The sequence below is a fragment of the Dasypus novemcinctus genome, chromosome 3, assembly GCF_030445035.2.
Source record: "Dasypus novemcinctus isolate mDasNov1 chromosome 3, mDasNov1.1.hap2, whole genome shotgun sequence".
Lineage (NCBI taxonomy): Eukaryota > Metazoa > Chordata > Mammalia > Cingulata > Dasypodidae > Dasypus > Dasypus novemcinctus.
The window spans coordinates 91,653,461-91,681,374 of record NC_080675.1 but is presented as its reverse complement, the minus strand read 5'-3'; the positions used below and the strand labels follow the sequence as shown (position 1 = coordinate 91,681,374).

Genomic DNA, 27,914 nt, shown 5'->3' with positions numbered 1-27,914 from the left:
CTAAGAATAGAGGAGAAAAGGCTCTAAAGGAAGTATAGTGAAATTAAAAATTGGAATATATAAGCTTTATATCAAGGTTTTTTTTAACCTACAAATATTGTCCATGTGTTTTCAATGTACTTTTTTAAAATTTTATTTATATCTCTCCCCATTCCCCCTCTCCCTCCCCCATTGTCTGCTCTCGTGTCCATTCGCTGTGTGTTCTTCTGTGTCCGCTTGCATTCTCAGCAGCACCAGGAATCTGTGTTTCTTTGTTGCATCATCTTCCTGCATTAGCTCTTCGCGTGTGTGGTGCCACTCCTGGGCAGGCTGCGATTTTTTTTGCATGGGGCAGCTCTCCTTGTGGGGTGCACTCTTTGCACGTGGGGCTCCCCTATGCAGGGGACACCCCTACCTGGCATGGTAGTCCTTGTGTGCAGCAGCACTGCATGTGGGTCAGCTTGCCACAGGGGCCAGAAGGCCCTGGGTTCGAACCCTGGACCTCCTATATGGTAGGTGGGCGCTCTATCAGTTGAACCACATTCACTTCCCAAGGTTAAATTTCTTGAACTTGATAACTGCACTTAAGGTGATTACATAAGTGAATATTCTTGTTCAAAGGAAATGTACACGAAGTATTATGTGCTCAAGGAGTATGATGTATGTAACCTGCTCTAAAATGTTCAGAAAATAGATAACAGAACGATATGGCAAAGGTAGCAAAATGTTAAAATTGATTGATCTGGGTATTGGGAGTGGGGTGAGAGTTTGTTGGAGTTCACTGTATGGGGTTTGTATTATTTTTGCAACTCTTGTCAGTTTGACATTACTTCAAAATTAAAAATTAAAAAACAAAAAACCACAAAGACATGTTGAAGGAGAAATGAAACCTTTATTAACTCCTTGGGTATTTTCAATACAGAAGCAAATAGTAAAATGTAAGGATGAGGAAAACCAAGGCACAAAGATGGGCCTAGAAGGGTCCCCAAGGCTCAGCAAGGACACACAACAGAAGACTTCTCTCCATTTCAAGAGTCTGGGCAGGCGAGAAAGGCTGCCTATTTTTACCAAGATAGGCCAAATCATCCCCAGGCCATCTGAGAAGAGAAGCAGAGTGGTGCCATCAGGCAAGGAGGGTTAGAACTTGCTAGTGTAGAGGGTCATAATCCACTTGGGCATGCGGAGAAAGCTGGGCAAGTAGGAGGTCAGCCAACCCAGTCTGGAGATGTTGGAGAGAACGGAGCCCACAGACAAATAGTCATGGATGGGGCGACCTGGAAACAACAAGAGGAGAATTCAACCCTTATTTCCCACTCCTTGGACATCCTGACCTTGGCCAAAGAGACTGTGGGATTGAGGGAGAAGGAGTGAGCAGGGAACAGAAGGAAGAGTCAGGGTTGGCTACTGGGCCCAGAGCTCTTACCATCCACATCCCGAAGGCCATAACGTCGAGCAAGGTCACATGATGGCAGTACCTTCCCACTCAGCCTTAGGATATCAGGGTCTAGGGGTACACATATAAGGGGGAGATGGCTTAGGATGACACAGAGGCAAAGATGGGGCCCAGTGGGATAGAGACCTCTGAGACAGGCTCAGAAGCCCAGAAGAAGTGCTTCTCTATGGTTCTAGCAAAGGTGCTGGGTGTCCGTCTCCAGTCCACACCTCCTAGGAGCCAGTTCCTAAGGCTCTGAAACCTCAAATTGGGAATCCTGACCCTGTGAGCCTCCAGAAGCCAGAGTAAACAAGGGCTTATTCCTCCTAAAGCAGGACCCAGTGCTGGCTGCCTCTGCCCTGAGATCCTCCCTTTCTTGCTGTCACCGGTCCCCAACTGCTTCACCTGTTGCCAAAGCCACGATACATCTACCACTCACTTCCGTCGTTTCCGCGGTCGAGAGAAGTGATTTGAGCTGAAACACAGGGGCAGAGAAGTGAAGAGTTAATATCCAGGAGCCCTGCCCAGGCCTCTTTTCCCCTCTCACCTTCTATTCCTGGAGAAAAGAAAGGCCCTCATGGCACCAACTGCAGGATCCAAAGTCTTGGAAGAAACCCAGGGCAGCTTCTTCCCCACATCCAGGCAAGCCCGGCGCCCTAGTACCAGGACCCACTCCCTCCAAGTGCCTGGGCTTCTATGGTTAACAGCTCAGTGGGGGGGTTAAGAGTACGGGTTTTACAGCTATCTAGCCTTGATACTTTCCTACTGAGAAAAGTAGGCCGCTTATGGCACATGTGACGTTGAACAAGTTTCTTAACCTTGCAGAGTTTCATTTTCTCCATGTGTAAAATGGAAATAATACCTCCTTTACAGGAGTGAAGGAATTAACCTGTGTACGTACTCAGTCCTCCACCTGACCACAGTAAGTGCTTGGTGAGTGGGACGAGCTACTCTTGTGTTGTTGTTGTGTTGTCATTGTGGATAAAGAGGCTCATTTCCCTGCCTCCCTCACCATTCCCTTGCCAACCTGCTTAAATTGGGGATCCAGAGAGGAGTTCTCCGTTGCTACATAGTCCGTTATCAGTTCTGTCTGCACCAGCCCTGGCCACAGAGACACGTAGCTGACCCCGTGGCGTCGCAGCTCGTGGGCACAGTCAACAGCCAGCCTGTCACACTGTAGAGGGATAGAAGGCAGGGTGAGAGGCAGGGCATCTGGCCGTGTCACCTTCCTCCACACCCTCTCTGCTCTGCCTGGGCATGCCCCAGCCCTCCACCCCTCCAAGTCCCACCTGCCCTCCTTCCCTAGTGCAAGGCCTACTCAGGAGAGGAGCCCCTTGGGAACCCAAGCTAAGGAACTCTCCACGGAGGGGCAGAGGGAGAGGCGAGGGACTGCGCCTCCTGAGCCATGGATATCATCATTGTCCCACACGCCTCCCTGACCCCTGTGCCACCGGATCCTCACCGCAGCTTTGCCCACACCATAGGCGACGTTGAAGAAATAGTGCAGCCCCCCAACGGAGGAGATGACCACGATGAGCCCCCGGCCGGCTGGTACCATGAGCCGTGCCCCATATACAGAGCACAAGTAGTGGCCCCTGGAGGGGGGATGGGGAGGAAGGAATTAATGGCCTTTGTGCTTATGTGGGAGCTCTGGCCTCCTGGCAGCTTCCTCTGCTCTCCTGTGGTTGTAGTTAGCAGAGGGAAGGCTGCAGGCCTAGGAAATCAGACCTGAGGCCACATCATGAGAGGAAAGGGGGTAAAAAATAATCACTGACAGATGAGAATCAGTAATCTTTAGAAGACATAATGGAAAAAAAAGTCCAGTCACAACTGCAATACAGACGTAAAATACTTAAGGGAAAAACTTAAGAAATGTAATGGATCAACATGGAAAAAATTATAAAAATTCTGTCCAACATTGGTGGCAGACTTGGCCCAGTGGTTACGGTGTCTGCCTACCACATGGGAGGTCCGCGGTTCAAACCCCGGGCCTCCTTGACCCGTGTGGAGCTGGACCATGCGCAGTGCTCATGCGCACAAGGAGTGCCGTGCCACGCAGGGGTGTCCCCCGCGTAAGGGAGCCCCACGTGCAAGGAGTGTGCCCCGTGGGGAGAGCCGCCCAGCGCGAAAGAAAGTGCAGCCTGCCCAGGAATGGCACCGCACACACAGAGAACTGACACAACAAGATGACGCAACAAAAAGAAACACAGATTCCCATGCCACTGACGACAACAGAAGCGGACAAAGAAGACGTAGCAAATAGACACAGAGAACAGACAACTGGGGGGAAGGGGAGAGAAATAAATAAATAAATAAATAAATCTTAAAAAAAAAAAAGAATGTCTGGTAGATGAGGGGGGTACGCATTCTCACTCTGTAATAAAATGGACAATAAGGAAACAATACTTAAAAGAATGAACTATGCATATAACAGTAGACAGATAAATCAAGGAAATGAAAACAGTCCATAATTAGATCCAAATGTAAATGAGAATTAAACAAGTTTTCAAATCACTGGGGAAAAATGGATCATTCTATAAATGGATTTAGAAGGACTGGTTAGCCATTGAGGGACATTGATTCTCTAGCTCATTTATTATTTCAAAATGAATTTCAAATGGATCACACAGTTGAATACAACAAAAAAAATGAAAGCACAAAAGTACTAAAAAAATATGGGTAAATATGTTCATAAACTTGGAATGGGGAAGGCTTTTCTTAGCCTCACACCAAGATAGAAACTATAAAGGAAAAGACTGACACCCTTGACTTCTTAAAGGTAAAACATATGTGTGTGTGTTTGTATACAGATATACGCACATATAGATACACATTCATGTATATATATAAAGAGGGGGGAAGCGTGAAATAATGGGTAATAAACTGGGAAATTATTTGCAATTAATTATTTGCAATTATTAATAGCTTAATAACACAAACAAATGACAAAAAAAAAACAAGAGCCAATAAATCAAAGGAAAACAAACAAAGCTCAACTTTACTAATAGTTCTAAAGTGTGAATTAAAACAACCTTGAGGTATTTTTAAAAAATTTTTAATTTTTATGTTTAAAGAAGCTTTAGATTACATAAAAATGTTACATAAAAAATATAAGGGATTCCCATATACCCTAACCTTGAGGTACTTTTAGCCCACCAGAGTGGCAGAGATAAAAGATCTGTCCAGTTTGGTTGAGGACATGGGGAAATGGATACTCTACTTCATTGTCACGAGATTATAAATTGGAGGAATCTTTTTGGAGGGTAATTTGATAATATTTATTAAATCTTTAAGAAGTGTATACTCTTTGATCTAGAAATTCTACTACTGGAGGTGCTTCCGTAGAAATACCGCTCAAATTTAAAAGACTTCCAGAGCAGCATTATTATTATTATTATTTTTAAAGATTTATTTTTATTTATTTAATTCCCCTCCCCTCCCCCGGTTGTCTGTTTTCTGTGTCTTTTTGCTGCGTCTTGTTTCTTTGTCCGCTTCTGTTGTCGTCAGCGGCACGGGAAGTGTGGGCGGCGCCATTCCTCGGCAGGCTGCTCCTTCGCACTGGGCGGCTCTCCTTATGGGTGCACTCCTTGCACGTGGGGCTCCCCTACGCGGGGGACACCCCTGTGTAGCAGGGCACTCCTTGCGCGCATCAGCACTGCGCACGGGCCAGCTCCACACGGGTCAAGGAGGCCCGGGGCTTGAACCGCGGACCTCCCATGTGGTAGACAGACGCCCTAACCACTGGGCCAAAGTCCGTTTTCCAAGAGCAGCATTATTTAATTGGGAAAAACTGGAAACCACCCAATTGCCACAAGTAAGAGATTAGATAAATAAATTATGGTACATCTTCCCAATGGATAATTATGCAAGTACTAAAAAGAATTAGAGATATTTGTGTGGAAAATCTGAAAGAATATAGACCTTACTAGTAATAGCAGCTATCTCAGCGGACGGGTGATGGTGAGGGGAACAGATTATACCAATCCTTAATTTTATTTCAGAGTTAAAACACACACACATTTGGTAACCAGAAAAAACTTCTTCTTCCATGAGGAACAGTTAGGACTCTACAATTAGAAACAGGTAGAGAGAGTTATACTTTCAAAAGGAGGCCACCCCCAAGAATGCAGAGGAAAGACACAGTAAATGTGTGTGGGTGAGGGGAGAAGTGGATGGTGAGAGGAGGTGCCGGTGGGCTGCCAAGAGGCTCACAAGTGGCCTTTACCTTGGAGAATTCATCAGGGCCCAGGGCTTAGAGTCCAGGTCTGGGTTTCCCTGCCTTGCACACTCAAAACAGATTAGCAAGAGATCAGGGAGTGAAGGCACTTCTCTCTGGAGGACTATGAACATGGGCAATTTCCAGCTTTTTGAGTTTTTCTTTCTAGTCTCTAAGCTGACCATCTCCCTCTGTCCTTCAATGTTCTTCCACTTTAGAAATCACAACTGCTCTCTAGTCCTGCTTTCTTGGGATTGCTGCCAGAGTCCCAGAATTGGAGCTGTGGGTATTCTTAAATGCTTTGAGTAGATATTTATAGATAATTTCTTGGCTAGTTCCACAGGTGGCTGGGCACATCTATCTGGTATAGTTTAATAAATCTGAGAGGGTAACAACAATAATAAACAAGGACACTGCTGGTGCATATCATGCTGGGTGAATTCTAGATGCTGTGTTTCCACCTCACTCTCGTGTCAGGATGTCTGTGTAACTCCATGACATTCCTGCATTCCCAGCTCTGACCTGGGAACATCCTTGCCTGTGGGTCAGGAGTGAGGATGGGGAGCACTCACTCTTTCTTATTAGCCTTTCCTTGACCTAAAACAAAACAATTTCTTCCTTAACCACATTTGAAAATAGAGAGTACCAATGGTGTGCATTATTTGTGTGGGTTTTGCACTCACAAGGGAAGGAGGGTCCCTTGTTGGTCATGCATTTGGAGAGGCAGGGAGTGAGGCGGGAGAAAGGCCAAGTGTGCCTTTAGATCTAGAGAGTTACTGAGAGAAACAAGGCAAAAGTTGACACTCCCAGGTACAGACTCACCTGGATGGAGCTTTTCCAGTGGTAAGTAGGGCAACTAGGACAGAGGGAGAAGAAAGGGGTGCGGAATGGGTGGAGAGGCCCAGGGAAGGAAAGAGCCAATGGGGAAAGGCCCAGGCCCCAGGCTGAGTTGAGCAAGTGAAATGGAGCAAGGGAACCACCTACCTGAGTCCGACATTGTTGATATCATCCCACATGGAGGCAGGGTTTTCCCAGAATGCCTTCTGGTTGCTCTTCATGATTGCCTGGACAAAGGGAAGATGAAGGATTGGATGATCTGAAGGCAGGAAGGTGTGAGGAGATGGATGATGGAAGGGGAAAATGAAAGGATGAAGACTCAGGGGTTAGGGGAGGGTCAGGAGCATGGAACTGGGGTCAGAGTTCAAAGGGTACCTGGACCCCAGAGAAGGCATTGTTGACGAGCACATCCAGACGCCCTTGCTGTTCCTGATCCACCTGCTCAAACAGGCGTCGTATCTCACTCTCCTGGCTGGAATCACACACCACGGGCACACACCGCCCCCCGCGGGATTGTGCCTAAAGAGGAACAGAGGAAATGTGCGCTGTGTGAGACTCCCCCCCACCAAAGTGAATTCAGGAGCTGAGAAGGCAAACATGGGAACCATAGCCAGCAGTTGAGGGAATGTGGTGAGCAATGCTGCCCTCTGGTGGCTGTTTGGGCAGTTTCAGGAATGAGAGGCTCCCCCTCACCTCCAGCAAAGTATTGGGATGTCATGTTAATGTTTAAAATCAACAGACATTGGGAAGTGGACTTGACCCAGTGGATAGGGTGTCCGTCTACCACATGGGAGGTCCGCAGTTCAAACCCCGGGCCTCCTTGACCTGTGTGGAGCTGGCCCATGTGCAGTGCTGATGCGCGCAAAGAGTGCCCTGCCACTCAGGGGTGTCCCCACGTACGGGAGCCCCACACGCAAGAAGTGCGCCCTGGGGGCGTAAGGAGAGCCGCCCAGCGCGAAAGAAAGCGCAGCCTGCCCAGGAATGGTGCCGTGCACACGGAGAGCTGACACCACAAAGAAAAATACACAGCAAATAGACACAGAGAACAAGACAATTGGGGTGGGGAAGGGCAGGGTGGGGAAAGCGAAGAGAAATAAATAAGTCTTTAAAAAAATAAAATAAAATCAACAGACATTTATTGAGGCTTACCATGTGCAAGGCATTGTAAGGGATTGGGTAAGGGACAAATAAGGCATGGAGCCTGCTCCTGAGAAACGACCAATGACCCTTTTCCTTGGCCTTGGTCATTTTCATCTCTCACACTGTCAGCTTCCATCTTCACCACTCACCTCCAGCCCCTCTGCAATCCCAGCCCTCTTAACCTCACTCCACTAACTCTACTCCTTGGTAACTGAGAAATCAGAGTTATCAGGCATGAGCTATTTCTACTTCCTGTTTCTTCATTCTCTACAAATGTGTCCTCATCCTCCAACTTTGGAGGAAGTAGGCTGCATTATTCTAAAACAATCCCCCTATGTTCCCCTGCCGTGCTTTGGATCATACTCTCTTACCCTCTTTAGTGAACTATTCCAACGCCTCCTAACTGCTCACCCGGCCTCCAGTCTTTCTGCCTTACATTAAATCTTCATACCACACCCAGTGTGAACAATCTAAAACACAAATCTATTGAAAATCTTCCGACTGGATATCCATCTCTTAGAGAATAAAGTCAAAGTTCTTCAGCCTCTCGCTCACCACTTCTCTTTTGTACTTTTATGCTCTAGCATTATTACTCACAACCTCCACATTGCTGCACCACTGTCCCTCTGCTTTTGTAGCTCCCTTTGCTGGAATGCCTTTCCTAACTTTCTTTACCTTTTGGGACTCAGTTCAAGAACCACCTCCTCCAGGGAAGTGGACTTGGCCCAGTGGTTAGGGTGTCCATCTACCACATGGGAGGTTCGCGGTTCAAACCCCTGGCCTCCTTGACCCATGTGGAGCTGGCCCATGCACAGTGCTGATGTGCGCAAGGAGTGCCCTGCCACACAGGGGTGTCGCCTGCGTAGGGGAGCCCCACGCACAAGGAATGTGCCCCATAAGGAGAGCTGCCCAGCGTGAAAGAAAGTGCAGCCTGCCCAAGAATGGCACCGCACAGAGAGCTGACGCAGCAACATGACGCAACAAAAAGAAACACAGATTCCTGGTGCTGCTGATAAGGATAGAAGCGGTCACAGAAGAACACCCAGCGAATGGACACAGAGAGCAGACAACTGTGGGGGAAGGGGGCAGAGGAAGGGGAGAGAAATAAATAAAAAATAAATCTTGGGGAAAAAAAAAAGAACCACCTCCTCCAGGATGCTTTTCCCAACAACCCTGCTTTCCACATGATCTCGATGTCCACAATCTGTGCTTCCAAAGCATTCTGTGTACACCTCCTTCTTATCACTTACCACATTCACCATACACTGAAATTATTGAATTTTGCATCTGACCTCCTGTTGGACTATTTTTGCTAAGGGCCAAGATTATATCTTGCCAAGCCTGATTACTTCAGGACTTTGTCCAGTGCCTAGCAAAATACTGACACCCACATATTTATTAAACTGAAATCGAATAGGGAAGTCTGGCTTCCAAATGAAAATGTACAGTTTATTAAGTTTTTCTTAAAACAGGAAAAAAGTATGGGTCTACAATTCTTTAGCTGCAATGCCAAAATCCCTGAAGCTCATAAAACTCACTTGGTAGCCAAATTTGACCTGACCTAAAGTAATTTGTGTTGTTTATCTCTCACTTTGAGTAAATATTCATGTTCTGTTGAGGAATAATTTGGTTTCTAGTAAGAGATTACGGGAGGACTGGAGAAGGTGTGGTTAATCCGTAGGGTTCCCAAGTGGTTTCTGTGCTATTGCCCCAGAGGAAGTGCTCACCTCCTCAGCAGTGGTCCGCAGCGTGTCCAGATGGCGGCCAGTGATGTAAACGGTGGCGCCTGCTTGGCAGAGCTGCAAGGCGATGCCACGGCCAATACCCCTGGAGGCACCGGTCACCACACACACTTTGCCCTTCAGAGGAGTTGCCATGATTCAGGCAAAGGGAAAAAATCTGTGGAAGCAAAGACTTGATCTGAGAAAAGCTTGCAGATAGTGTGTGTTTGGAAGCCCCAAAATAGCGACAGGAAGGCGAGCAAAGGTTAGGATCCTATGAGGAGAGGGGAAAAGTAACTGAGGGGGCAACAGAATGGGCTGTCCCTTTTGGGAGGCGTAGGGAGTGAAGGGGACGGAATGGGGGCTGTCCAGGGCTGGGCACCTCCTGGGATGCCCTGTGTGGGGCTGACTGGGTGTGGGATGGGAGGTTGTGGGGCGGGAGATTTTCAGACTCCAGTTCGACCGAGCTCGGGACTCCGCTTCCCGGTCGGGGTTGAGCGCGAGGTGTGAGGTCTCTGAGCCGAGTGGGGAGCTTGCGTTCTTACCTGCCACCTGTGCTGTCTCACGCGGCCTAGCTGCCACACCTGTACCTCGGAAACTTAGATTCCGGCTGCGGGTGAGGGACTATATGACTAGGATTGGAGTGGTACTCTGGACCCTGGGTGGGGTTGAGCTGGCTACGTGGAAGCGGGATTCAGGGAAAGCGCAATCAGGTTTCGAATTACCGCCGGAGCCGAGGGGGCGGAGCCCGGGTGTGCGTGCGCGCCGGGTGGGGGCGAAGCCCGGGTGTGCGTGCGCGCCTGGTGGGGGCGGAGCCCGGGTGTGCGTGCGCGCCAGGTGGGGGCGGAGCGATCTGCGGGACACACCCACGCCCTCCTTTTCTGGAAGCCGTCGCAGGAATATGACGCAGATGCTGCGCCTAAATTCGGTCGGAACCTAGCTCGCGCTAGGCTGCGTGGCGGTCCCTCCGCGGCTAAGGGAATTTTGGGAGACCAAGAGGGTCCAGAGCACCCATGGGGCTGGGTCCACGCTCCAACAACAAGGCGGCGCGCCGATTTCCAGCTGGCGGCAAACGGGGGCGCGGGCCCAAGGGGCCGGGGCGCCCCCCACCAGGCCGCGAGCTGCAATCCTGTCGGTCCCCGGACGCGCCTTTGGAGCCGGCTGTTGATTCGCACCCTCACTTGAGTCCTGAAGCTCTGGGATATTTCCGCCGGGCGCTGTCAGCTCTAAAAGAAGCTCCCAAGACAGGGGAAGAACGAGGTAGGGAGCACCTTCGGAGTGGGTGCAAGAGAGGGGTCAGTCCAGGCATAAAATCCGGAACAGGCAAGGAGATTTAGGGGGGGTCCCCAAGGTTTCATTTCCCATCTCATCTTCCTCGTCCCCCACCCCTTGGTTGGGTGATGAAACGTAACCTCATTCTATTCTTACTATCCTAAACTACGTCTTTGCTCATCTTTCCAGAGCTGATGGTACAGAACGTATTGAAGGAAGTGGAGACTCAGGCCCTAGCTTTGGCCACGAATAGGACTGGCAGTGAGATGCTGCAGGAACTGTTGGGGTTCAGTCCCTTGAAGCCACTGTGTCGAGTATGGGCTGTCCTGCGCTCCAAATTTCGCCTTGTGGCCTGTCATCGGTGCGGGGTCCATGTGTTGCAAAGTGCTTTGCTGCAGCTGCCTCGCTTGCTGGGAAGCCCTTCAAAGGACGAGGAAGAGGAGGAGGAGGAGGAGGAGGAGGATGGAAAGGATGGTTCCTTGGAGTCTCTGGAGGAGCTGGTCCTGGGACTAGCGGCTGAGGTGTGTGATGATTTTCTTTTCTACTGTGGAGACACACATGGAAGCTTCGTGGTCAGAACTCTCCTGCAAGTGTTAGGAGGGACTCTTCTGGAGTCTGAAAGAGCCAGACCCCGTGGTTCCCAATCATCTGGTAAGTATTACAAGTGAGGGAAGTAGTCCTAGAGGGAAGGAGAGTTTAGGAAGTTCAAAAAAGAGTACACCAGTGGATGTAGCTCAGTGGTTGAGCGCCTGCTTCATGTAGGAGGTCTGGCGTTCAATTCCCGGTACCTCCTAAAAAAAAAACCAGAGTGGTAAGCGGGGGCTTGATCTTGAAAAATTAGCAGGGAAATTAAGACAGGGCTTAGCAGGCCAAAGATTAGAGTATGCAGAGGCCTAGAGGTGACAGTCCGTAAGTGGGGACAGCAATTAGAATGGGGGTAGTTATATAACATTTATGTACTATAAGTATCTTTAAAAAAATAATAAAATTTAAAAAAAAAGAATGGGGGTAGGAGGAGGGAGCAATTATATAGAGCAGTGAATTTCAACCTTTTTTTTTTTAACCACAACCCATCAAAAGAAATTTAATATGATTTAGCATACATATATGTATATATAGACATAATGGATTTAAGCAGTTCAGGAAACAGTACCCTTATTGTGTACAATCCACTCTGTTATTTTCTTTTTAAAATTTTCTGTTTCATTCCACTTAAAAAGTGTGTTTGAGACCCACTAAATTGATTTCATGATAAACTCACAGATTATGACCTACATTTTGAAAAAACTCTGAGAAATTAGATTAGAGAATTTAGATGAGACCTGATTTTTGGAATACCTTGTATATCTGCCAGGGGAGTTTGGCCCATCTCCTGTGGAGCAGGTGGAACTTTCTTAGAAAATAGAAACAAAATAGAAAAAAGTCATCCAGATGAGGAGAGACATTCAGCTGCACTATATCTGTTCTGTGTCTCCAAGCCAAATTCTTGTTCTATTCCATATTTCCATAGATGAACTTCCTGGATGGGAGTTTGTGATTTCACCATGTTCTTGATCTTCCTTCAGAAACACAAAGGGTCCCAGCTCGGGAATGTAAGCCAGCTGATTTTGAGGTTCCTGAAACCTTCTTGTGTCGCCTTCAGGACCTGAGCACCTGCTTCCTGCAGGACATTGCTGGTAAGGAGGGAAAGTAGAGAAGAATCTAAAAAAATCTATTTTTCTAGAGGTGATTACCATCACATAAGGCCTTTTCTTAAATTAGCCTTCTTTATCTTCTCAAACTTGATCTGGTTTGATGTTGCAAAGCACAGCACTCTGTAAAGATCCTTTGTGTCCATAGTCTCTAGTACCTTGTCGCTTGGAGGTTGTACAGGTTGTCTGGATTTTGGGAAAGCTGCTTTTATTATTTCTGTCCTCTCTCCATAGTGTTTATCACTGACAAGATCTCCAGCTTCTGTCTTCAAGTGGCCTTACAGATTTTACACCGCAAATTGCCCCAGTTTTGTGCCCATCTCTGTGATGCAGTGATTGGCTACCTGAGTACCCGCAATTCCTCAGCAGATGGCAGGTATGATTAGGGTCTTAAGATTGACCAGGGTTGATGGGGCTGTTTGGAATGAATGGGGTGATGGGGTTTAACTGTCTTTTGGAGTTATGATTGCCCGATCCTGTTCTTCCTGTCCCCAGTCCCCTACTGCTGTTTCTGCGGGATCAGACGAGCTCCAGACTCCTGGAGCAGGTGCTGCTAGTGTCGGAGCCCCCGAAGCTCCAGAGCCTCTTTGTGGATCACTTCCAAGGACAGCTGCAGACCTTGGCTGCACATCCCATTGCCAACTTCCCTTTGCAGCGCTTGCTGGATGCTATCACTACCCCTGAGCTGGTGAGGCAGGAAGTGGACTGAATCTGTTTCTGTGTTCTATTGTTTCTACCAGTTCTTACTCTGGAGCCTTATTTTATTGCATGCTTGCCTCTTTATCTCTGACAGTGTGCTAGCCATTGCCCTTGAAATGTTATTCCTGGAGGTTTCCTAGGGTTTAGAATGATTAGTTTAGAGGATTTGTTTTGGCTTCTCCTGGGTGTCAGAAGGTACTGCCATTAGATACTGGCTTAATCAAGTTTGCAGATTGAAGATCCGTGGTCCATCCAGACTGAATACTTGACTGCAAATCCATATGAGCACTGGAGCTGTTGCCATATTGTCTCTTCCTTTGCTAATTAGCACCAAGGCATGCTTCCCTTGGTCTCGTGGGTTGGGAGTTAGAGTGGGAGAGCAGGTTTAATTCTAGCTCTCCCTCATCCCGAGATTATGGCCATTTAGATTCCCTTCCCAAGGTGACTTTGCACCTCTAGGACTGCCCCCTTGTCCTGGGCTTTGTCCAGTCATACCAAAGTCCTGAAATATATTAGCAAGTGCCCTCAGGGCAAATGAAGCTTTGGAATTGCTGTATTCCCCATATGTCTCTGGGTGCAGGCTTTCCCCCGGGTTGGCCCGGTAGTTCCCTACTAGGTCTTCATTGCTTTCCCTCTCCCCCTGTTGAATATTATTACTCTTACATTTTTAAACAACTTTCTATCTCCCAATTGTGGGTACTTGGGGGTAAGTTTGTCAAAACTTATCTAAACTTGCATCTGAAATGGATGCATTTTATTCTAAGTTCATCACATTGCTCTATAATAATAAAAGCTTTTTTGTGTATACATAGCATAGACCGAAAATAGAGCACCAAAAATAAGAAAATACAAATAAATATTTTAAAAACTTAAAAAACACACTTTCCTGTCTAAGCAGTAACCTCTGTTAATGCTTTAATTAACACCTTATTTTCTGTCCTTGCTGGTCTTTTCTATGTATGTATCTTTTTTTAATAAAATGAGATCATTCCATATGTGCTGTTTTGTAACCTGTCTTTTCTGATACCAGTCTCCACCTTCCTGTTGTTTTCATCTTATCTAATAGCCAGTCCACATTAACATTGCCTTATTATCCCAGAAATCTCCTTTGTAACTAGTTTGTCCAAATCAGGACTAACCTTTTTCTTTCTTTCCCTCTCTTTTTTTTTTTTTTTTTTGAGGTACCAGGGTGGGGATTGAACCCGGGACCTTGTATTCAGGAAACCAGTGCTCAGCCACATCGGCTCCCCTGAGTTGGTTTTTTCGTTTGTTTGCTTGTTGTTTGTTTTGTTTTTAGAAGGCACTGGTACGGAACCCGGGACCTCCCATGTAGGAAGTAGGCGCTCAACTTCTTGAGCCACATCTGCTCCCCTCTCTCTCTCTTTTTTTAAAGACACTGACTTGTCTTCATTACTTTCTAGGCAATGCTTTTTTATGTTTTGTCTAGCATTTTTACTTGACCTCAGCAGGGAGATTTCTCTGAGTAACTTATTCCACCATTATGAGAAAGCCAAAGATTCTTATGCCATGTCTTCCCTCAGCTGTCCCCTGTGTTTGAGGAGCTGAGCCCTGCCCTGGAAGCTGTGCTGGCCCAGGGACACCCAGGGGTAGTCATTGCCCTGGTGGGGGCTTGCCGCAGAGTTGGGGCCTACCAAGCCCAGGTCCTGAAGCTGTTGTTGGAGGTGAGTGAATGTTATATCATAACTCAGTTATGCTCTCAGTCCAAATTCTATCTCATAGTACTTATTTTCAATTATTGTTGTTCTGGATCTAAGAGGTAGAATGCCTAGATGTACACAGATACAGGGTGAAATAAGGCCAGAAGCCCTCTTGCAGCCCTGGGAGAAAATTGTCTCCCAGAATGAAGAGAGAAGTTTATTTAAGGAATAAATGTTTATTTCGCCCCTGTTATGTGTGTAGAAGCTGGGGATCAAGCAAGGCAGATGAGCACCTACACCATGGAGCTTACATTCTTATGGAGTCAGGGATTCTCACCTCCCAAATGCTTTCTCCTGTCTAGGAAGTGAGTTAGGGATGGATAGGGTATTCTCAAATTTATCATGTTTTGTCTTCTCCTCTAGGCATTCCACTGTGTAGCACCCTTATCCCGGCAAGCCGCCTGTGTGCCTCTCTTTGCCACTTTGATGGCTTATGAGGTGTACTATGGACTAGAGGAGGAGGACGAGGAGGAGGCAGTGCCTGCCGAGCACCAGGTGACGTAGAGAGGCCAAAGCATTGACTAATTGGGGGTCAGGCCTCCCAAGGCATGGGAAGCTCCTCACCCCTGAGGTGAGGATGCTGAGCTCTCTGATGTCATCCAGGTAGAAGGAGCTCATCCTTTTGGTTTTGTGGCTGCCTCCTAATTTCCTCTTTTTCCTGCTAGGTGGAAATGGCTGCAGCCAGGCCCCTAGGGGAAGTGACAGTTCTTGGGTCTCTACTGCTCCAGCATCTGCTACACTTCTCCACCCCTGGTCTGGTGCTTCAAAGTCTGGGTGCCTTGACAGGGCCACAACTTCTGGCTCTGGCCCAAAGCCCTGCTGGCTCTCACGTGTTTGATGCCATCCTGACCAGCCCCTCTGTGACCCGTAAGCAGCGTCGCCGTTTATTGCAGACCCTAAAGGTTAGACTTCTGGCTTTGGTCTTGCCTCCCCCACCATCAACCATTCAGAGAATATGAGCTTCCCCCAGGGCTGAACCTTCAGTCAAGGAAGAGATAGATAATTTCTAGACTGAAAGAGTTAAGTTCTTCTGAAACTTTAGCCGCCAGCCTTCCTCTCCCATTCCCACAACTCACTTTCTTGGACTTCCCTAGAGGGATCTACTTCTTGCTTGTCTCAATGCAGGGACAATATGTGGCTCTGGCCTGTAGTCGCCATGGTAGCCGAGTGCTTGATGCCTTCTGGAGTGGAGCAGCCTTGGGAGCCCGGAAGGAAATTGCTGCTGAGCTGGGTGAGTACTAGAGCCTCTCTTTGACTTCCAGACTTTCCCTTCTCTTACTCCAGATAACTTGGTGGTTGGGGAGTAGACTTCAGTTCAATAGAGACTTAGTTCCAAAGGATAGTCTGGGCTCTGGGTTCTTAGCTGTCTGCTCTCCCATTCTTCTCTGCTGATTGTGTACCCTTGTGCTCCTACTCCTCCTCCCCACTTCTGTTCTTTGGAGAGAGGGTGTTGGCTCTATCCCAGAGGCAAGTCCAGGGTCGGGAGATGATGGAGGGACTGTCACCCCAAGAAGAATCTGTCTTCAAGTATGGGTGGGTGACTGCAGGATAATACTAAAATGGAGTGATTCCCTTTGCAGGGGAACGGAACCAGGAGCTGATAAGAGACCCTTTTGGCCACCATGTGGCTCGAAATGTGGCCCTGACTACCTTCCTGAAGCGGCGAGAGGCTTGGGAACAGCAGCAGGGGGCAGTGGCCAAGCGGAGGCGTGTGCTGAACTCTATACTTCAAGACTGAGGCCTTTGGATCTGGGACTGGGTGTTGATGGGGGTGGGGGTAAAGGGAGTATCTATCCCATCTCTTTCCTGGCTTAAATTGGAGTTAAAAGTCTTCCTGGTAAATATTTTTATATTTTTATTGGAAATGTTTTTGGATATACTTGGGGGGAAAATATGAAGAAATAGAGATCTCAGGGTTAAGTGAGAGGGCTGTCTTCAGTGTGCTGGGGAGCATAGGGACAGGAGTTGTTGGAAAGGAATCTAGATACAGCAGCAGATGGTGGGATCAAGATGTCTGGGGGCCGGCCTGTGGCTTTTCAGGGTAAGTGGGAGGCTAGAAACCTAGCTGGGACAAGTTAGCATTCTTCAGGAAAAGATATGGGCTGCAGCATTGTGCTGGCTACTCTTGTCACAATGGGGTCAGAGGACAGTGGAGAAATCAGGTGAATTATCCAGCCTGCACTGATTGCCCAGAAACCTGATGCTGGCACAGTCTCCCCAGTGTCTCCTGGAACAAGTCGGGGGCAGAATCTCAGCCCTTTTCAGTAGCGGCTCTGCCACTGCTCAACCCCCTCCACTACATGGCGCAGGGTGGAGGAGATTCCCAGCAACATATGGCCCAGGCTTTGCAGCAGCATGGATGTCCAACGCAGGAATTCCCTGGAAGGCAGAGACAAGGGGAACTTGGAGGAGGCCATAGAGCTCTGGGGTGAACTGGGGGATGGGAGAGTGCCAGAGAAGGAATTGTAGGGACTCTTCAGTTATAGAGCCTGGGGAAGTGGGACGTGAAGTCTGACCTGAGTACTTTCTTTGGGCCGAGTCCTTGGAAGTCACAACTCATGGAGTAGAGCCCATAGAATGTGGCTTTGATGTTCAGACTGCCAAAGAGGTCTCGAGGGTTTTGCTTGTATACGTCGAAGGTGATGCGGGCAATGTCCTTGCTGTGCTTGGGCTTTTCCCGGCCCAGGCCGTATGACAGCATCCCACTCTGTAGGGCACCCCCATTAATACAGTGGTCCCTCACACCCTGACACCCACCACCAATTCCCTTCAGCACGGGGTCAGGCCCACCCTTGCCTTGATGACTCGACAGCTGCCAGCACCTCTGTCCCCAAGATGAGGATAAGGCTGGAGAAGAAGCTCAGGAGTACTGTGAAGGGTGGGTGGCCTATAGCATCCCCAGTGCTATATCTCACCCTGATGGGGCTCCAGCTCTGCCCTGACTCCAGCACCATCAGGCATGTGTCATCCTCCAGCAGCCGGAAGAAGTCCTCACTCTCCACAGCTGTCCCATCCTCTTCTAGCACTAGCGTTAGGACTCCACTCAGCAGTAGGGTCTCCAGTGCCTGCCCCATGGCAAGGAACAGGAAGGGAAGGGTAGGGCTTATCCTCTCTCCAGCTGCCCGACATCCACCAGACCTGGACACTGGTTAATGTCCTAGATCTACTTCCCGGCTCTTTGCCATCCCTTCTGATGACTCTCATTCAGTCCTTTTAGTTGTTGGGGGACTCTGGTTAGGAGCTGACCTTTTTTCCCTCTTCCTGCCTTGTTCCTACCATGTCATTGTGCTCTCCCCTTTTCCCCTCCAAGCCACTTCTGGCTTGTAGCTGAGAAGCCAGCCAGGCTCCCTTGAGGTCCATCCCTCTGTCTTAACCTGCAAAGTCCCACCTCTCCCCTCATAGAGTCCTCCAGAAAGGTTTTCATTTGGGGTAACGACATTTAACCTTTTGAATTCTTATTGAGCTAGGTATCTGTGTAGCACTTTATGTACATTACCCTGTTATTCTGTTAAACAATGCAGGCGGTGGGTATGTTATTTCCTTTTTATAGATGAAAAAACTGAGATTTTCATAGGCTGAAATGATTTCCCAAGATTTGACAGCTAGGAATGGCAGATTCAAGATTTGAACTTGACTTGCCAGACAGAATTACTGTTCCCTACTGACTTCAGAATTCCTTCCCTATTTACTGCTTCCTCTACTCCAAAACAAAGCCCACTATTGGAAAATAAACAAATTGATTTATGTAGCAGAGAGGTCAATCAGCTTGCCCCTCTGCTTTTAGCCCTCGGGGAGAAGCAGCCGTGCAACCTGAGCCCTTTTGCCTCCATCATCCCAAGTTCTCACTGTTTTCCAGCTCCCTGCTGCCCTAACAGGGGAAACCCAGGGACAGCTCACTTACCTTATCTAGCAGTTCCCGGCGGGTGGCAGCTGTCAGTCCTTTCCGGGTGGCCCGCTTGTGATCACAGACACGGAAAGGTCGTTGGGGTGGTGGAGCTGAGGTCCAGACCCTCCGGCTAAACTCGGAGCTCACATTGGATACTGACCTGATAGTTGGAAAGAAAGGTCATGGGGTATGGGGGGAGGGAGGTGGCTTCGGGAGTGCAGTAGGGATAATGGGGGTGGTGTGGAGTAGCCAGAGAGGGAGGGAAGGAGGGAGGAGGGACCTAGGGTTGGGATTAGAGCAGATAAGGGAGAGGGAGAGACCGCTGGGTGGTGGGGGGCAGTGGTGGTTCAGAAGCTGGCCTAGCCCACTCTGGAAAGGGGGAGGCTGACAGGGTTACAGGCGAGTCTCCTAGCAGCTGCATGGTGTTTTGTTGCCCAGATCCCATCCCCAGAGTTGGAGGGTGGAGAGGAGAATTAGAAGTCACCTGAGTAGGCCACCAGGGTTCAGAGCAGAGAGGTACTCCATGGTGGAGGGAAGGAGTAGGGGAGGTCCCTCTCCCGGTTGAATTCTGGGCTGGGTGGTTCTCTGCCGTGCTGGGCTGAAATGGCGCTGTTTTCTGTGACAAAGCTGGGATTTCAGCCCTGGGGAGGTGGGGAGTGAGTCAAGCCTGGACTCTGGTCCCCCTGCCTGGCCAGTAAGAAGGACAAAGTACAATGGGAGGGAAACGGGGAGGGACCTAGATGGGGTCGTGGAGGAGGGCTTGAGGCCCAGAGTTGTCCAGAAGAAGTCATGGAAGCTTCTGCGTGTGTGTCTGGTGGGGGCATGTATTGTGAAAGTGAACGGGAGCTATGTAAGAGGCCAGTATGTGACCTCGGGTGTTTCATTTCTTTGGAGAGCATTTCTCTGGGTAGTCTCTCTGGCTCCCATCCTCTGAGAAGCTGCACTATTGGAAATCTGCACTTACCTACTGCCACCTACTGGGAAAGCCATAAGCTGCAGCTTTGGGAAAAGCGAGGCAAGGCCTGAAGGGGGAGTAACCAGATGGGAGCATGGGTGGGGCTGCCCGAAAATAAGAGGAAAGGCCCTGTGCTTGGGTGGGGTATGAGGAGAGGATGGTTTTGCCTCTGTGCACCAAAGCCAGGGTGTTCCTTGGAGTCCTATCTGGGACTTTAGCCTTCCAGCGTTCTTGTTCCTTCCTCTTTGGTCTAGGGGAAGGGTTGGCTCAAGAATTCTCTGGCCTCATTCTCCAGAACTGCCTGCTTCAGCCACACTGGACAAGTCACCTTCTCTCTCACCTTTCTCCTATTGCCACTTATTTAATGGCCGTAGAAGGAGATGTGAATGGGGTGGGAAGTCCTTTGAGAGCATCAGAACTTTAGCTTTTGGTGTCCTATGTCCCATCTCTGATTTCAGCTGCAGCTGAGATGGACAGTTGCCTGGAAGCAAAGACTTAATGTGAACGCTGCAAATGAGTGCAAGTCTCTGCTTTCCTGCCCCTGACAAGTTCAGGCTGACAGTTTGTATAGGGGAGCCTCTGTGCCTCCAGGGCAGCCCTTAAACAGTGGAGCTGAGGGCAAATGCCCGATCTAATACCTTTCTAGATGGCATTCCACTTCTCAGAGCTTCCTGATGCCTGCAGAAGGGACCTTAATAACTCTCTTATTGGCTTTCCTCTTCTCTTACCCTGCTCCCTCCCTCCTGGTTCCTGAGCTGACCTCCCAAATACACGCCTGCCTGTAGCCAAGCCCTTAACTCAGGTTCTGCTTTGGAGGGAACCCAAACTAAGACTATGCTCCTAGTGTCCTGGCTCCCAAGGAACCCCCTTTCTGGCTGTTGACTGGGCAGAGGCCTTTATCCCCCTTCCCCTTAACTCTCCCCGTCTCCCAGGTCCTTTTCATAACTCTTTGTTGTCATGCTCCATCCAGAGAAGCTTCTTAGCATGTGTCCACCGCTGTATCCTTCCTTTTCTTCTTGTCACCCTGGTGCAGCCAGGTAATGTGATCTCTTCCCAGTTGTGTGCTATAACTTCCCAGCCAGTTTATAATCTTCCACCTCACTGCATCCCCCACTTCTCCCAGAACCTAGTCCTAGGCTGACGTTAAGACGCTGGCTACAGCCCAGTGAGAACCCTGAGGGTGGAGAGGCTGGGCAAGGGCCCAAGGCAAGAGGTGGATGGGGTAGGTTAGAGGTTGAGGAGAAAGGGGGCTCAGCAGAGTCAGAAGGCCAGGAATGGGCAGATAGAGCAGCTGGGGGAACGGGTTGTCTGGGTCACCTATGCTGAGTGCAGGCCAGGGAAACCAGAGAACATAAGGGCTGCAGAAGCTGAGGGTTGGGAGTGGGGGTGGGGGCCAGAGCTGCGGGGGGAGGAAAGCAGAAGCTGGACCCAGATCAGGATTCAGCAGGGTGTCCCTATTCCCCTGCATGACCAAGGAACTTTATCTGCACCTCTTCAGCTTATCCTGTTTCCTGGGGAGGCGGGCTCTCACATGCCTGGACGGGTTAATGATGGGAAGGAGTTGGGTGCGGGAGGGGCCCTAGGAAAGGCCCAGGATGAGCCCCACCTTGTCCCTGCCCATTCTCGCCTCACCCTCTGCAAATGTGACAGGCACAGGACAGGAGTAGGCATCTTGTCTTCTGCTGCTTCGCCTTTCACCTTCCCCAGGTCCCTGGTGGGCCGCCAACCCTGCTCCGTCCCAACTGGGTAAGTATAATAGATCTGGCTCAGTGCCTTTGTTCCCCACCACCCACTTTTGCCCTGAGGTATAAGGAGTGGGGCTGCACAAAGAAGGAGGGGCCAGGCTAGAGGGGTGGAGGTGGTGACAGCCTGTGAGTCAGGACTGGGGGCCAGGGTGCCACCGGGCTCTGGAAAAAGCAGGAGTGTGGGAACTCTGGAAGCAGTGAATCTGGGTTCCAAAAGGGAGTAGGGTTTGAGTTGAGGTTTGGGGTGCTCAAGGGTGTAAAGGTCCCCACATAGAAGAGAGGCAGGCTTCAGGGAAGGGTGGGGAGGCATGGTCTTGTCTCAGCTGGCATTAGGGGTAACCAGGGCTTTTGGTCCACCCCTGAATGTACTCTGTGTACCTTTCTAGCTCCCTGTCACCCAGAAGGATGCCAGTCTGCTACCATCCTCCAGGGAACGAGACGCTGCTGAGCTCGCAGTCCTCGCGGGCCACAGGCATGGCCTTCCTGGTACTGGCAGCGCTGCTAGGTCTACCGGGCAACGGCTTTGTAGTGTGGAGCCTGGCAGGTTGGCGGCCAGCACGGGGGCGGCCACTGGCGGCTACACTTGTGCTGCACCTGGCGCTGGCTGATGGCACAGTGCTGCTGCTCACTCCGCTCTTTGTGGCCTTCCTGGCAGGGCAGGCCTGGCCGCTGGGCCCGGCAGGCTGCAAGGCTGTGTACTACGTGTGCACGATCAGTATGTATGCCAGCGTCCTGCTCACCAGCCTCCTCAGCCTGCAGCGCTGCCTGGCTGTCACCCGCCCCTTCCTGGCACCCCGGCTGCGCAGCCCAGCCCTGGCCCGCCGCCTGCTGCTGGCAGTCTGGCTGGCCGCTCTACTGCTGGCCGTGCCAGCCGCCGTCTACCGCCACCTCTGGAGGGACCAGGTGTGCCAGCTTTGCCACCCGTCACCAGCCCACGCCGCTGCCCACCTGAGTCTGGAGACCCTGACCGCCTTCGTGCTTCCCTTTGGCCTGGTGCTTGGCTGCTACAGCGTGACGCTGGTGCGGCTGCGGGGCACCCGCTGGGGCGCTGGGCGACACGCGCCGCGAGTGGGCCGGCTGGTGAGTGCCATCGTGCTCGCCTTCGGCTTGCTCTGGGCCCCCTACCATGTGGTCAACCTTCTGCAGGCGGCTGCAGCGCTGGCTTCACCAGAAGGGACCTTGGCGAAGCTCGGCGGGGCTGGCCAGGCGGCTCGGGCAGGGACAACGGCCTTGGCTTTCTTCAGCTCCAGCGTCAATCCCGTGCTCTACGTATTTACTGCCGGGGATCTGCTGCCCCGGGCAGGGCCGCGTTTTCTCACTCGGCTCTTTGAGGGCTCTGGGGAAGCCCGAGTGGGCGGCCGCTCTAGGGAGGGAACCATGGACCTCCGAGCTACCCCTCGGCTGAAAGTGGTGGGGCAGAGTGGGGACAATGGGGACCCCGGGGGTGGGGTGGAGAGGGACAGTCAGAAATGGGACCTTTGATACCAAACCCATTATCAGGCCTGCTCTTTCCCACCTTCTGTCTATCCTCCACAACTCAGGGAACCCCTGGAGCATTTGTGGGACCTTCTCTGACCACAGTTTGGATCTGGATGGGCAGAATTGTTATACACCTGGGGCAGGCCGAGGCATTGCCAGAGTGGCGATGTTCCCTGTTAATGAGTATTGTGTGCTTGCAAGTTGGCATGTGTCCATGTGCCAACACTTACTTGTTGCTAATAGCTGTTATCGTGAAATACAACAGTCAGTCATTGGATGATGGCTTCAGTGTTCTCCCCCTGCTGATGCATCAGTCCTGAGTTGTACTGAAGCCACCTGGTTCCCTGGTTGTGGGTCAGGTCAGGCCAGGGCTGGGCAGTGCCAGCCTTCAGTGACATCTTGAACTTCCCTTCCCTCCCTGGGGGGCCGGTGTCCCCAGGGACAAGCCACAGAACTACTCTGAAAATAAATGAAGAAGTAGGCGAGGTATGGAATTTTGGAGGAGGGGTGGAGAAAAGCTGGCTTTAGAAAGGGAAGAGCAATCTGTGGGGTTTGAAAGGAAAGTCTTCCTATTTGTTTTGTGGTCAGTACTGTGGGGGAGGGAAACACAGGGAGTGGACAATGGTATAGAGGCCACTGGAGTCTGAGACCTACCTTCTTCTCCGACCATCTGCTCCTCCCCTCCCCCAAACACCCAACTTGGAATGGAACCCAGCAGCAGCCACTCACTCAACTAGGGCAAGTTTGGGGGTCAAAGATGAGAGTGTATGGGGAATGGCATGGATATTTGGAGGACAGGAAGAATTTTCCAGGGCAATGTCACCTCTCCTTTCTCTCTTTGCCAAGCCTTGGGGCTGCTTCTCCCAAGGCTGCTGGCTATTCTTGACCCCCTCCCCAATACTATGCAGCCCCCATCATTTGGAACCTCTCTCTCTCTATGTCTAAAAACTTCAGTGTCCTAGTAAATTTGAGGTTGGTGGATGAGGGATAAAGTTTTTTTCAGGGGACATCCATGTGCATACAAGTGATCCCTAAGGTGACCAACTAGTCCCAGTTTGCCCAGGACTTTCCCAGCTTATCCTTGAACAATCCTGTGTTTCAGGAAACCCCTCAGTCCCTGGAAAACTGAGACAGTTGGTCAGCCTGTCCATCACCCAAGTCTTTGTTTTAGTGACTGTCCACACCTCCCAGGCAGAAGCCAATAGAGAGCAAAGGAAATCTAGTCCCCATGGTCACGCTGGGGCCACTGTGCAACATAAAACTAGGTTTGGACTGAAAGTCTGAACTTGGGGGTAAGGAGTATGCTTAGAATGTCTGTTTAGTCCTGGTGGGGGAAGAAAGGCCATTGAGGGAGAGGAGGTAATGACAAGTCCAACTTCTGTCTGAAGGGGTCTTCCCCGAACACAGACTGCATGGGCTTCTTCCTGTCCTCACACGCTGGGATAGAGGTTCCCTAATTTCCTCTGTTACATACTGCCCATCTCTCACAACCTTTGTGGTCAGAAAGCCCTTCCTCAACTCTGACCTCAGTTCTTGCTGCGGTTTCAGCCCCTTCCTTTTCATCATATCCTGCGCCTGAAAGCTACCAGGCCTCAAAGCAGAGTGAATGGGGACACTGGAAAGGGTACAGGACCCCAGTGACCACCATCAGACCCTGCATCTTTGCTAAGAAGTGATGGGATGGAAATAGGTCAAAAGTGAAGCAGGAAGGCTCAAGGTCAGATGGAATGAAGGTCTTTTCATTTCTTAGCTTCTGCAAGAGAGTTCAAATAGAGGAGAATACCCTCCTTTGTGGGGAGGGGAAAGGGGACCCTTTTAGGGCTGTCTCTTTCCACATTGCTGATTTCCTCGCTTGGCTTGGTGGACCAGATCTTCACTGACCCCATTCCTTCACTCCTTTTCCCCACTATCAGGCCAGCCTAGCTCAGTTTCTCCTTTCTCTGTGTAACTCAGGGGGAATTGGACAGCAGGCTGTGGGAAGGCAGGAAAGAGATGGTGCCGAACCTCCTTGTCTAGTGCCAGATCTGAAGTTCAACCTTGGCAGGGTTACGCCTTGGGCAAGCACTGGAGATGCTTGGAGGAATGGAGAAAAATTAGCATCTGTCTTTTACTAAGGAGACTATTTGTACTCTGGTTTCCACCAAAGGGAACTAAGAAATGGTTGACCTAGAATGGAACCAATCCTCTCAAATGAGGGGAGGAGCAAGTGTTTCTGGGAGGACCCCCATCCCCCCATCCCCACCCACCCATGGTCATGGCTTGAACCAAAGCCAAGGGCAGAATACTGTCTCCTTCAGCATCTATCAGCATGGTAATGATACCTAATCTGAATCTAGAAACTAACCACATCTCCAACCTACACTTCCTATTAATCTAAAAATCTACATTGTTCACAAAATAAAGCTACCGAGTATTCTGGTTCTCAATCTGAGTCCGTTTTCCCTCTCTGGCTTCTTTCCCTCCTTCTATATGACACATCTTATTACTCTGTCCAATTCTCCAGTCCAGACCTGTGTCTTAGGGCCACACCCCAACTTACTCACTCCCCGCACCCGGCTTTCTGCTGACTGCCCCTTCCTGGGCACTTTTCATCTGGCCCTCCCCTGAAGATTCTTCCTCTCCACTGGGCTCTCCTGGAGAGCTGAGTCTATTTTTTACCCCCACTGGTGAAGGGAGGGGGTGGGGGTTCGGCACCACCCTCAGGAAGATGCATCTTCCCCCTCCCCTGTTCTGTGGTACTTCCTCTCTGGCTGCATGAGCTGACAGCACCCAGACCTGGGGCCAGGGCCCTGGCACTGGGACAAACCTGGAGAGAGGCCATACTGCCCTGCCCCGACCCTGGGATTGGCACCAGCTTCCAACGGGCAACTGGCAACGCCTGTAAGTATCCTGTGAGGGGTGGTGGTGGGGTGTAGCCGCGAAAGTAGGTGCAAAGGAATCTCTGAGGAAAGCCTGCCTGGTGGGAAAAGGAATTGGGAGGCTTGTCCTCATCTCCTGTCCACTAACTCCTCCCTGTCCTTGTCATTCTTTGTGGAACCTGGGCATCTCTGGGGAGAGTGGGTAGGTGATTGGAGGAAGTCAGTGCGACGGAGGGGCTAAGGTCCTGGTAGGGGGCAGAGGAGTAGCCTTTGCGGGGGGGGGGGGGTACAGCATGGGTGAGGAGAGGTCCCTAGTTTGGTTTTGGGTCTCAGAGTCTTCTAAGGGCAAAAAGCTCAAAGAAGTTGGAAATGCTGCTGCCGCTACTAACGCTATAGATTTTGCAATTGGGTCTTGGGCAGGAAGGAGGCCCCGTGACCCAGTTAGGAAACTCATCTTTCTCCTGAGCATGGCTCCTTAAGACAGGTCATTCGGTCTTGATGAGGGTGGTATATTGTGGAGGTGCCTCGCTGCTGCTGATCTTGGAGAAAGAGCACAGTACTCAGGCGAGCTGTGCCCAGGGAGTGGGGAAACCCGAGGACCCTGCCTCTCATGCCTGTGTCCACCCTCATCCCCCAGGTCCTTGCAATGGCCATGAACACTACCTCCCCTGATGCAACCTACTCAGTGAATGTCATGTTCATCATTTCCCTGGCCATCATTTTCCTGTCTGTGGCACTGGCCGTGGGGCTTCCTGGCAACATCTTCGTAGTGTGGAGCATCCTGGTAAAGATGCGGAAGCGCTCGGTCACTGCCTTGCTGGTGCTGAACCTGGCCCTGGCTGACTTGGCTGTATTGCTCACTGGCCCCTTTTTCCTCTCCTCCTTGGCCCGACACACCTGGTTGTTTAAATTGTTCGGCTGCCGCCTCTGCCACTACGTCTGCGGAGTCAGTATGTATGCCAGCATCCTGCTGATCACGGCCATGAGCCTGGACCGCTCGCTGGCAGTGGCCCGCCCCTTCTTGTCCCAGAAGGTGCGCACCAAGGCCGTTGCCTACCGGGTGCTGGTAGGCATCTGGGTGGCCTCCGTGCTGCTGGCTGCACCCGTCATCGCCTACCGCAATGTGGTCACACGGGAAAACAAAACCTTGGTCTGTTTAATGGAATACCCCAGCGAGGGCCACAGGGCCTTCCATCTGATCTTCGAGACCGTCACGGGCTTCCTGCTGCCCTTCATGGTGGTGGTGGCCAGCTACTCTGACATCGGGCGCCGGCTGCAGGCCAGGCGCTTCCGCCGCAGCCGCCGCACGGGCCGCCTGGTGGTGCTCATCATCCTGGCCTTCGCGGCCTTCTGGCTGCCCTACCATGTGGTGAACCTGGCCGAGGCAGGCCGCGCACTGGCCGGCCACCGCTATGCGTCTGGGCCCACTGGGAAGCAGCTCACATTTGCGCGTAATGTGCTCATCGCGCTCGCCTTCCTGAGCAGCAGCGTGAACCCAGTGCTGTACGCCTGCGCTGGCGGCGGCCTGCTGCGCTCGGCTGGCGTGGGCTTCGTGGCCAAGATGCTGGAGGGCACTGGTTCCGAGATGTCCAGCACTCGCCGCGGCGGCACCCTGGGCCAGACTGTGAGGAGTGCCCACGCCTCTCCGGAGGCTGGCACCTCTGAGAGCCTCACTGCCTCCCGCGAGACTCTGGATTGAAGCGAACTGGGTCACGCTGTTGGAAAGAAGCTCGTTTTCCTCTGGTGGAATGTCCCCACGCTGGTCAGACCCAGTTCTGTACCCCATTGTGGAGAAGGGGCATAGGGTGGGGGCAGAAGAGAGGGAAAGGAGGAGCTAGTGTCAGCCGGACTGAGAGCAGGCTGGGGCCTGGCTCTAGCTGGGTGCTTTACCATTAAAACTGAAATCCCGTCAACCCTGTGAGTGGGGCATGTATTATGGGAAGTGGGCTGCTCATGGGTGGCTCTTTTAGAGTCCTTCCCAATAATCCTTTAGTTCCTGATGGTTTTTGATTCTGGAAGGACACAGGGATGTAAAGACAGACATAGAAATCACTTCTCCTTCTAGATTATTCCATGGCAGGTGGTCTGCAGATCACACATTGGAAAACCCAGATCTCTGGACTTCTAAAGCAGCTGATAAAGAAGATGACCCATGTGGCACATCACTCTAGACTCCCTGACTCAGCAGACCTTCTGGGAAAACTGACACTGCCGTGCAACTGTCTGCTCTGATGCCCATGATAGGGATCATTGTTAGCATGACTCTCCAACTTCCTGCCGATAATC

The 27,914-nt window shown here is 50.7% G+C and overlaps 5 protein-coding genes across 7 annotated transcripts; 3 read left to right on the top strand and 2 right to left on the bottom strand.

Moving 5' to 3' along the window:
- Positions 1 to 851: 851 nt before the first annotated feature.
- Positions 852 to 10,091, bottom strand: DHRS1 (dehydrogenase/reductase 1). Its single transcript, XM_004475079.5, has 9 exons — positions 9,871 to 10,091; positions 9,332 to 9,503; positions 6,840 to 6,983; positions 6,612 to 6,691; positions 2,874 to 3,006; positions 2,439 to 2,585; positions 1,817 to 1,886; positions 1,403 to 1,483; positions 852 to 1,253 (listed from the first exon to the last, which is right to left on the bottom strand). Exons 2-9 carry the CDS (start codon positions 9,479 to 9,481, stop codon positions 1,117 to 1,119), a joined length of 942 nt encoding a protein of 313 aa, XP_004475136.1. The 5' UTR covers positions 9,482 to 9,503; positions 9,871 to 10,091; the 3' UTR covers positions 852 to 1,116.
- A 111-nt stretch (positions 10,092 to 10,202) lies between these two features.
- NOP9 (NOP9 nucleolar protein) lies at positions 10,203 to 16,570 on the top strand. 2 transcript variants are annotated; one of them, XM_004475081.5, is made up of 10 exons: positions 10,203 to 10,585; positions 10,787 to 11,248; positions 12,163 to 12,273; positions 12,523 to 12,664; positions 12,784 to 12,976; positions 14,529 to 14,669; positions 15,069 to 15,200; positions 15,371 to 15,607; positions 15,831 to 15,936; positions 16,286 to 16,570. In XM_004475081.5, exons 1-10 carry the CDS (start codon positions 10,339 to 10,341, stop codon positions 16,441 to 16,443), a joined length of 1,929 nt encoding a protein of 642 aa, XP_004475138.1. In that variant the 5' UTR covers positions 10,203 to 10,338; the 3' UTR covers positions 16,444 to 16,570. The 2 variants fall into 2 exon arrangements, with proteins under 2 accessions (XP_004475138.1, XP_058149640.1); XM_058293657.2 differs by lacking the exons at positions 14,529 to 14,669; positions 15,069 to 15,200.
- Positions 16,286 to 25,196, top strand: LTB4R2 (leukotriene B4 receptor 2). 2 transcript variants are annotated; one of them, XM_071214001.1, is made up of 2 exons: positions 16,286 to 16,542; positions 21,678 to 25,196. In XM_071214001.1, the coding sequence occupies exon 2, from the start codon at positions 21,697 to 21,699 to the stop codon at positions 22,771 to 22,773; it is 1,077 nt and encodes a 358-aa protein (XP_071070102.1). In that variant the 5' UTR covers positions 16,286 to 16,542; positions 21,678 to 21,696; the 3' UTR covers positions 22,774 to 25,196. The 2 variants fall into 2 exon arrangements, with proteins under 2 accessions (XP_071070102.1, XP_058149642.1); XM_058293659.1 differs by lacking the exon at positions 16,286 to 16,542 and adding an exon at positions 19,294 to 21,292.
- CIDEB (cell death inducing DFFA like effector b) lies at positions 16,548 to 19,253 on the bottom strand. Its single transcript, XM_004475083.5, has 5 exons — positions 19,076 to 19,253; positions 18,607 to 18,751; positions 17,621 to 17,770; positions 17,222 to 17,412; positions 16,548 to 17,084 (listed from the first exon to the last, which is right to left on the bottom strand). Exons 1-5 carry the CDS (start codon positions 19,114 to 19,116, stop codon positions 16,967 to 16,969), a joined length of 645 nt encoding a protein of 214 aa, XP_004475140.1. The 5' UTR covers positions 19,117 to 19,253; the 3' UTR covers positions 16,548 to 16,966.
- LTB4R (leukotriene B4 receptor) lies at positions 22,786 to 27,912 on the top strand. The gene is made up of 2 exons (XM_004475084.5): positions 22,786 to 25,650; positions 26,266 to 27,912. Exon 2 carries the CDS (start codon positions 26,275 to 26,277, stop codon positions 27,325 to 27,327), a length of 1,053 nt encoding a protein of 350 aa, XP_004475141.1. The 5' UTR covers positions 22,786 to 25,650; positions 26,266 to 26,274; the 3' UTR covers positions 27,328 to 27,912.
- Positions 27,913 to 27,914: the final 2 nt, after the last annotated feature.